At 42.8% G+C, this 9913-nt stretch overlaps 1 protein-coding gene across 1 annotated transcript in view; it reads right to left on the bottom strand.

Moving 5' to 3' along the window:
• Window positions 1–3130: 3130 nt before the first annotated feature.
• Window positions 3131–9913, bottom strand: part of LOC311233288 (protein FAM240C-like) — a 36702-nt gene continuing 29919 nt past the window's right edge. The window contains exon 3 of the mRNA XM_084320231.1: window positions 3131–5438. Within this exon, the coding sequence (XP_084176357.1) occupies window positions 5333–5438 (106 nt within the window). The 3' untranslated portion in view covers window positions 3131–5332. The remainder of the gene's footprint in view (window positions 5439–9913) is intronic.

Genomic DNA, 9913 nt, shown 5'->3' with positions numbered 1-9913 from the left:
GATGCCCCCCCCCCCTCCACGACAGCCGGCGCGCCAGTGACGTCACTAGCCGGTGAGCTAGCGTCGCCACTGTTTGCCCCAAACCGTGTGTAGAAAGAGTTGAGTTTGTCCGCGAGAGAGGCGTTGTCGCTCCCCATTGAGTACATAATACCTAAGCACATACAGTACAGATGTCCTCATAATATAATTCGTATCAATTAGATATACTATTTGGGCTTGTTTTTAATCCTTATTCTGAAAGAGTTGAACTAATTATTTTCGCTAGCAAGATCTCATTTGATTATTCATTCCATTAAGCCTACTGCCAGCAGCACATTTAAAGAAATATAATCTGATTGATTCGGGTAATGAGGGACTTAAAATTAGCCTATAGATTATGCATTTAACTTGTCAGCGAGGCTATTGAGCCGTACTGTATTGTACCCATTCTGCAATCTGTTAATAAAGTTTTAAATCAATCAATCAATGCGTTAGAAAATCAGGATTTCTGCGATCGACACCTGCTGTCTTTTCAGCTGAGGCGGCCGCGCGCAATTATCCTGAGTATCAAGTCTGGTTTGCGGTGTGTGTGTGGCGTGTCCCGTTGGCAGGGGTGTAAAAAGTACCCAGAAATTATACTTAAGTGAAAGTATGGGTACCGTCTCAAAATCTGACTCAAGTAAAAGTCAAAGTATCTGGCTTAAGTAAAAGTAAAAAAGTCCTACTTTTAAATGTACTTAAGTACTAAAAAGTAAAAGTAAAATTTTTTAAAGGGATAGACCAGGGGTCTCAAACTCATTCCATCGTGGGCCATGTTTTCATTTTAACTATACATTGCACCAGGTGAGTTAGTTGAAGAGGTGAGCCAATTAGTGAAATCATCAGCTGGTGTTTAGGCAAGGCTGGAATGAAACCAAGCAGACACTCTGCTCACAATGGAATGTGTTCTGCTATAGACAATGCTGAAATGAAAGAACAGAGGACACTTTTTTTGCATTCAAATGATTTAATGCACTTCTCCATTGAAGGTAAACTAACATGGACGGCATTCACATCACAGCATGAATAATATCACAATATTAAAAACAGAATGGTGTATCCTGAATAATATCAGAATATTAACCACAGCATACTGGATTATCCTGAATAATATCACAATATTAAAGGCAGAATACTGGAGTACCCTGAATAATATCACAATATTAAAGACATAATACTGGGAGTACCCTGAACAATATCACCATATTAAAGACAGAATACTGGAGTACCCTGAATAATATCACAATATTAACCGCAGCATAATGCGGATCTGACTGTCTATTCTTCTGATAGCAGGTGTTTAATCAAAGATCCCCGCTTTCTAGTGTTGCACAAGGACCAATCAGCATGGGTATGGGCGGGTTCATTTTCCATTGATGGGGATTTGATTGGCTGTTTACCTGCGGTCGCAGGATTAATAACGTTAATGTTAGTTCGGCCAGATAAACAATTAAAATATACTAATTCAAATGGTTGGACCTGTGACATTTGTACTTTGTACTTTTTAGGTCTGCATTTTAAATGTAAGGAGTAAAAAGTATGTTTTTTTTCTCTGAAATGTAATGGAGTAAAAGTACAAAGTATACAAACATAATAATACTCGAGTAAAGTACAAATCCCCCAAAACAGTACTTAAGTATTGTAACGAAGTACAATTACTCAAGTACTTTACACCCCTGCCCGTTGGTTGCGATCAAAGCACAGAGGGGCGGCTTTCCCCCCCCCCCCCCCCCTTTCATGCATCCATGATGAAACATAATACTGATAATCTAGCATTGATCTCAGATTGATTATTGATCCAGGCGAGGAATGGCATGATTTATAGTGAAATGCAGTAAAACGCTGTTTGGCGGCGTTTCCTGGGATTACACAGAATCACTCTAAAACTATACTCATATTCACCACGGTATAAAACGGAAATGTATGGATGAAAAAATGATCTGTTTTTTGCATCTCGACCGAAAGAAACTCAATGACAATCGACTATGTTATTAGATCCATAGCTATAATATTTAATATAGTTTTAGCACTGCAAACACCGGCATTTAACCCATTGAACAAAGCGCTGGTACAGGATGTGTTAAGAGCGGTTTTGAATGTGGGTAGGTATTCACATCTTTTTACGGCTGTCGGTTGGGCGTTCCACATTGTTGTGGCATAATTGCGAAATGTGTTTAGTCCCTTGTTTGTGCCAAATCTGGGTTGCACATGATTTGTGGAACTCCCTCTGGTGTTGGGGGGCGTGGTGTTCACTGACCTTTGGGAAGTATTTCGACATGTACATGGGTACCTTGGTCGTGTAGTGTATCTTGTAGACCAGGCCCATTGCAAGTTGCTGTACTCTGTCGTGTACTCTAAGCCATCCTAGGTTGTCAAAGTGGGCAGGGGTGAGGTGGGTTCTAGGAGTAAGGTCAAGTAGTAGTCTGACCAGTTTGTTTTGTGATGTTTGTAGCCTTGTTTTTAGTGCCTTTGAGGTGCTTTGGTACCATGAGGTGCAAGCATAGTCGTAGTACCCTTGAATGAGTGCTCCTGCCAGAGTCTTCAGGGTATTCTTGTTTACCAGAGATTAGATCCGGTACAAGAATCTAGTTCGTTGGTTGACTTTTTTGATTACATTGGATGCCATTTTGTCACAGGAAAGATTTGCCTCGCTCTAGGATGGAACATATATGTAATTTCATCTTTCCTTTCCTCCACTGTAACTGAGAAGCCATCGGTCTTGCTGAGTTTGTTATTTGATCCGAAGGTGTAATGATACACCTTCGGATCACCTTCAGGTGTAATGATAGTTTGTTATCAGCGAGCCAGGTGCAGATTCTGCCGAGTTCTGAGCTGAGGGTTTTTCAACCTGTAACTTGTTCTTGTCAGAGACCAGCAGGGCTGAGTCGTCCGCGAACAAGAACAAGTTGCAGTCACACCTGTGTGTGGGGTTGTCCGTGCAGGTGGGGTTGGGTATTTTCACAGTATACCCACCACTTCAGTCACCACTACACCACCACCACCACCACCAACAAAAACAACAACAACAACAATAACAACAACAACAACAATCAGTTTAAAGACAAAGTTTATTATTACTGTAGTATTTATAAACATTCACTTTTGGTAATTAGTCTATTTGGTCAAAAACAACATGCGTTAGAAACACTTGAAAGAACGACAATCCAAAAATCGCTATGAGAGGAAGTGACCGGCTCGTTGTTTATGTCACATAGAAAATGGAACAACATGATTCCAGACACCGTCACAACTTGATATGCATGTGATTTTGTGCGGAAATGTTTACTGCAAAGACTGAATCTTTTTGTTGCTGTAATTACCTAAATAAGGAGAAATCAGATTCCACAAGGTCTCTCCTTTTCCAGGACAATAATGCAAATAACAGATTTGCATCACAGACGGTTCGCTTAGTTAAAGTGCTTGTTTAAATTGCCTCATTGTGACCCTCTGTGTGAGTGTGTTTAAAACCTCTCTGGGATGTTAAACTAGAGAGCGGTAGAACGGTGTTATCCAGTCCACAGTGCGCTGCCAAGCAACATCCTCGCTGGCGAAGGCTTGTTGGATATTTTGGGTGCATACTCTCCCCTCCCAGAAACCTCATGGCTTCAAAACATTCAGCGAAAAGGGTTATATATATATATATATCAGTGGCGAGTGGTGCCCTTTGAAACTGGGTATGCTACCTCGTCTTCATTCTGTGCAGCATTCTTCTTTTACTCGACATCATTGCCAGGCCAGTCAAACGCCACGTTCGGGAGCTGGACGTCCTCTTGCAATAATAATAGGTTTCTCTTCAAAAGTCCTCCGAGAAAACGGCACAGAACGTAACGATCTATGGAAATATGCGAATTGTCCTTCATATTGACAAAGTGAAACGTGTGTGAGGCGCCGGCAGGAGCAAGACGAGACGAGTGCCCACTTATAGTAACTAGCCACTAGATGGCAGTGTTGCGCATGTGTGTTTCCGGATAAGCTAGTTCACAGCCAGCTTTTCTGCCCACCAACTCTCGCGCTCAGAAGATACTTTCACACCACGAATACAACTGGGAATCACAGCGCGCATGCGCGAAGTAAGCTGAACGCTGGCCAGCTTTGCCGTTAGCAGGATAGATGGATGCGGCAGGTTGCGGTAACGTTAATGCTAGTCGGAAAACCAGACAGCCGTTGCTGTTTGAAAATAAAAGAATCGAAGACATTGAGAAACAAAAACACTTAAATGACATGTTTAAATGTAAATAATACCCATGTTACTTATAATAATTAATTGAAAATAAAATTTCAGTATGTAAATTCTCTCGTCATTTTCAAATGCGTTGGGCATGCGCCGCATTTATAGCTTATTATGACCGCTCGCCGCTGATATAAATATATATTTTAGATAGGGATGTCCGATATTATCGGCCTACCGATATTATCGGCCGATATTGGCATTAAAATGTGATATCGGAAAATATCGGTATCGGTTTAAATTATAATAATTTATTTCTATAACCTTTATTTACCCAGGCAAGCAAGTAAGAACAACTTCTGATTTTATTTATTGTCAAAAGTATGCATAATGTTGTGTTAATTCCACAACAAGAGATATGTAATGTCAATTACCCTGCATATATCGGTATCGGTTGATATCGGTTGATATCGGTATCGGAAATTAAGAGTTGGACAATATCGGTATATCGGTATCGGTAAAAAAGCCAATATCGAGCATCCCTAATTTTAGACAATCCAATTGTATAGTCTCCGGTACTAAACTAACGAGACTAAACCGATCGTCCCTCGAGAACTGTATTTATAATTCTATCCCTAGTCCAACCATTTCAGTGTCATGTTACATACACACAATACACATTAGAGAAATACAGAAATGAGTAATGCGGATAAACAAAGTTATGTTATATTGTGTTATAGTGTTGTATTGTATTTACTGCTGTCAAGCTAATCAAGTTTTTTCTTTTTGCACTATAAGTAAAAGTATATTCTATAATGTATTATACTAAATTATGTTATATCAAGTCAAATTAATGGAAAAACAAATGTAAATGTAAGGGGGTAGGGATCAATAAGCTTAGCTTCCCTCTACTCCTTTTTTGAACTAAATACATTGCTCTTGACTTTTTGTTTGGAATATGGAGAATACATGTTCAAAAATAAACGTTTTCATTCATTTTCATTCATTCATGTTCTGTCACCTCAGAATTGCCTATCTACTGTATGTGAGCCTGTCTACTGTATCTACTGTATGTGAGCCTCTAACGGCTCTGTGTCTGTCTTCACGGTGAGGTTCTGTGTCTGTCTTCACGGTGAGTCCGGGGCGTCAGAAGGATTTATGGGCTTTCTGGGAGCGCCTGATCCGCTCCTCGTAGAAACCCTTCTGGTTCTGGGTCCTCACCATCAGTCGCTTCAGCCACTCATCTTTCAGTCTGGACGGAGAGAGAGAGAGAGAGGGGGGGGGGGGGGGAGAGAGCGAGGAGGGGAGAGAGAGAGAGAGAGAGAGAGAGAGAGAGAGAGAGAGATAGAGAGAGAGATAGAGAGAGAGAGAGAGAGAGAGAGGGGCAGAGCGAGGGGAGAGAGAGAGAGAGAGAGAGAGAGAGAGAGAGAGAGAGAGAGAGAGAGAGAGAGAGAGAGAGAGAGAAGAGAGAGAGAGAGAGTGTGAGAGAGAGGGAGAGTGTGAGAGAGAGGGAGAGAGAGAGGGGCAGAGCGAGGGGGAGAGAGAGAGAGAGAGAGAGAGAGAGAGAGAGAGAGAGAGAGAGAGAGAGAGAGAGAGAGAGAGAGAGAGAGAGAGAGAGAGAGAGAGGGAGAGAGAGAGGAAGAGAGAGAGGGAGAGAGAGAGATAATAGATGGTGAGCAGTCTATCATACCGGCAGAGATATCTGTTTCATTTGCACACACTCTCCAATTCTTTCTCTCTCCAACTCTCTCTCTCTCTCTCTCTCTCTCTCTCTCTCTCAGTGCATGCTGGGAATGAGATTGGAGAGATTGGAGGTGTGGAGGTATAGTGAGTTTTTTTCTATCTTTATCTATCTATTTTGTTAATTTGTTTATGGGATATTGTATTATAAGTATAGTGTTGGTTTGCTGGGTGTTTTGGTGTGTATAGGGTTAAGTGGGAGTGCTTTGTTTGGTTGGCAGTCGGCCAGGCTGTGCTGCTGGCTGACGTGAATCGCTAATATGGATTTTTTCCAAAATCAGTAGAAAGAATGGCATTAAGATATCTGTTCCTAATGTGTCAGTAGAGAACTGCAGTTTGGCAGTTGGAAATATTGTCGGACACAGAAGCATTAAATCAGCTGCGAAAATGAATGGTTCGATTGTGATTTTCCTTGATTCATTGGACAAGGTGCACACACTGGTTCAATCAGGAATTAGTGTGGATGGGGTTTTTGTTGCGGTGGAGTCTCTCTCCACACCAGGCAGAAATGTCTTTATTTCCAACGTTCCGCCGTTCATCAGTGATGAACTATTGATAAATCAATTATCACGACATGGGAAGATAATTTCACCTATAAAAAAAATGTCGTCGGGATGTAAATCTCCGCTTTTAAAGCATGTTGTCTCACACAGGCGACAGGTTTTAATGGTTCTGAACAACAGCGGAGAGGAGCTTGAGTTGGTTTTTAAAATAAAAGTTGATGAGTTTGATTACGTGGTTTTTGTTAGTTCTGGCAATTCGGGGAGGTGTTTCAAGTGCGGGGAGGACGGGCATTTTTCGCGCGATTGTGCGGGGAGAGGGGCGAGGCGACCTCCGCCAGCCCCAGGTGGAGCGCAGCCCCAGAACTCGGTGCGCAGTGCTGGGCTCAGCGCAGATGTGGAGGTGGGAGGGGTGCGTGTAGCTTTATGCCAAGCAAGCAGTGCAAAAATTTACCGTAGTGGCATGCAGTAATGCGCCTTTCATTTTCCGCCGCCCAGCGCCCAGGTCGCGCGGAAATAGGCTGTCTATTGCCATTCTCTTTGACAAACTCTAACCTTAACCAGCTCCTTAACAACGCCTAAACTTAACCGTTCTAACCTTAACCAACTCCGAAACCATGCCTAACCTTAACCATAGAAATTATATTGCCATTCTCTTTGACAAACTCTAACCTTAACCAGCTCCTTAACAGCGCCTAAACTTAACCGTTCTAACCTTAACCAACTCCGAAACAATGCCTAACCTTAACCTTAACCATGCCTAACCTTAACCGGCGAAAGAATACACGTTAAAAAAAAATCACGTTAAAAAATATTTTCGATGGGATTCGAACTCGCCAGCAAACAAGCCATAGGATCCACAGCCATGTGTCCTTGCCAATTGAGCTATTGCTAGATACTGATTAAGGGGCGGTGACTTATATATATTGAGCTCCGCTCGTGTCGCGCATGCGCGGGCACCTCGCGCGAGCACGCCGGCGCACGCACGCACCTGAGCGAGCACGCCGCCGCCGGTGCACGCACGGTAGCATTTGTCTGAAAAGAAGGGCGCTTTACCGCACTAGCGTGCGGTGACGAATGCGGAAGCATTTTTGCACTGCTTGCTTGGCATTAACGTACAGGCGGGAGGCGTATGGAAGCGCAGAGCTGAGAGCAGTGTAAACAGGGTCCCGCTGCAGACTGCCAGCAGTGCAGCTGATAGTATCCCTCTGCAGACCGCCGGCAGTGCAGCTGATAGTGTCCAGTTGCAGGGCCGCGGAGCAGGGGCGGCAGGTACAGAGCAGAGCCTTGGTACAGAGGAGGGAGGAGTGAGGGACGCTGCCCCCCCCTCAACCAGTGGTGACTGTGGGGTAACAGGGGAGAACAGTGGTGGTTTGGTCCTTCCATTACAGCGTCGGAGAAAGAGAACAACGAATGTGGTGGTTAATGAAAACAGCCAGACAGTTGAAACTGGGTCAACAAGTGACAGTGGATTAGAGGGGGGGAATCCAAATGTGGTGGATAATGAAAACAGCCAGACAGTGGAGAAAGTGACAGCAATTGACAGTGAGATAGTGGAGGAAGGGTTGAATGTGGTGAATACTGTAATTAGTAGGACATTGGATGACAACAGTGATGGGGGGGGGGGGGAGGATATACCTGAGTCAGTTGAAAGGGAGGGAAGTGACAATAGTGGCTCGCAGGCTGGACAAGGAGAGGAAAGTGTTGTCAAAGGGAGTCAGGAGGAGGTGGAGCAGGATGAGGAAGGAGAGTTGTCCAGTATGGAGGAGGGTGAGGAGGATGTTGAAACAAGTGGTGAAGAAGATGAGTTTCTCACTGATTCACAAGTGCCTGAATCACAACAGAAGAAACGGTATACAGTCAAACAATCAAAGAACATGAAGAAAGTAGAAATTGGAGATTATTTTGAAGATGAGGAGATGTTTTATAATTCAGCAAAAATTCAAATGAAAACAAGGAATAAGGGGGGGTACACTAACCAGGAGGTTTTTAGGTTGAAGAAAATTGTACAGAAGCACAATAAAACACACAATGAAAGGAAACCAGAATCCAGGTAGTTTAGGACGCTTCCAGTGTGTTTTTTTCTGTTGTACACTCCTTTTAGAGATCATGAGTAATATAAAGGTTTCCACACTCAATATAAATGGAGCCAGAGATATGAGGAAGAGAGCAAGCTTGTTTGAACTCTGTAAATTGAAGAGATGTGATGTAATGATGATTCAAGAAACGCACAGTGACCCTTTAAATGAAATTGACTGGAGGAGAGAATGGGATGGGGAAGTTGTTTTAAGTCACTTAAGCAACAGTAGTGGAGGTGTGGCTGTCCTTTTCTCCAGGAATTTTATGCCAAAATCGTTCGTTGTGGAAGAGAGTATTGTGGGTAGGTTGTTGGTAGTTAAAGCCAAATATGAGCTTTTTAATATTGTTTTTGTAAATGTTTATGCTCCAAATGTAGGATCTACCAGGGTTCAGTTTTTAAGTGAAATTGGAGTTGTTTTAGGTCAGTGTGAGCCTGAAGACTTTTTATTTTTGGGGGGGGATTTTAATTGTAAGGAGAATGATCAGATGGATAGGAATCACAGTGAACCACATCCTGCTTCAAAACAAGCTATGAAGCAGCTTGTGAACAATAATGATTTAATTGATGTATGGAGGGGAATCCATGATAAACAAAGACAATACACTTGGACTCATTGTAGAGAGAGTCATTTTTCTATGGCCAGATTAGATAGGTTTTATTGTTTTAAACATCATTTTAGTACTGTGAAGGAGTGCAGGATAATACCTGTAGGTTTTTCTGATCATTCAATGGTATCATGCAATGTTTTTATTGCGAATGTTAAACACAAGTCTGCGTACTGGCATTTTAACACGGCTTTGCTTTTGGATGTGAATTTTAAGGAAACTTTTGTATTTTTTTGGAAGATTTTTAGAACCAGGAAAGGGGATTTTGCATCCTTGAAACAGTGGTGGGATTGTGGGAAAGTGGAGATTCGACAGCTTTGTCAACAGTACGCTCTCAGTGTTTCTTGTGACATCACCAAATCTATGAGAGATCTGGAGATTGAGATAGTGGAGCTGCAGGCTTCTGCGGAGTCCACAGGAAATCGAGGGTATAATGAAGACCTCAAATTCAAAAAAGCTATACTGGCAGACTTGTTGGGCACTAGAACACAGGGGGCGCTGGTCCGGTCACGTTTTCAGAATGTTGCGCTGATGGATTCACCATCAAAGTTCTTTTTCAGTCTGGAAAAAAAGAATGGACAGAGCAGGTTCATCCATGCTCTCCGTTCGGATACAGGGCAGGTTCTAACTGAAGCGAGAGATATCCGGCGGAGGGCTGTTGATTTTTATGCTCACTTGTTTAAAAGTGAATATGAGGAGGATGAACTGGCGTTTGAATCTTTCTGCAGTGGTCTACCTATTGTTTCAAAGGAGAGCAATAAGGAGTTGGAGGACCCTTTGACAGCAGAGGAGGTGGACGTGG

Source organism: Notolepis coatsorum, assembly GCF_963971535.1.
Source record: "Notolepis coatsorum genome assembly, chromosome: 8".
NCBI lineage: Eukaryota > Metazoa > Chordata > Actinopteri > Aulopiformes > Paralepididae > Notolepis > Notolepis coatsorum.
Note: the sequence above shows the minus strand (reverse complement) of the source record. Positions and strands in the feature narration are given on the sequence as shown.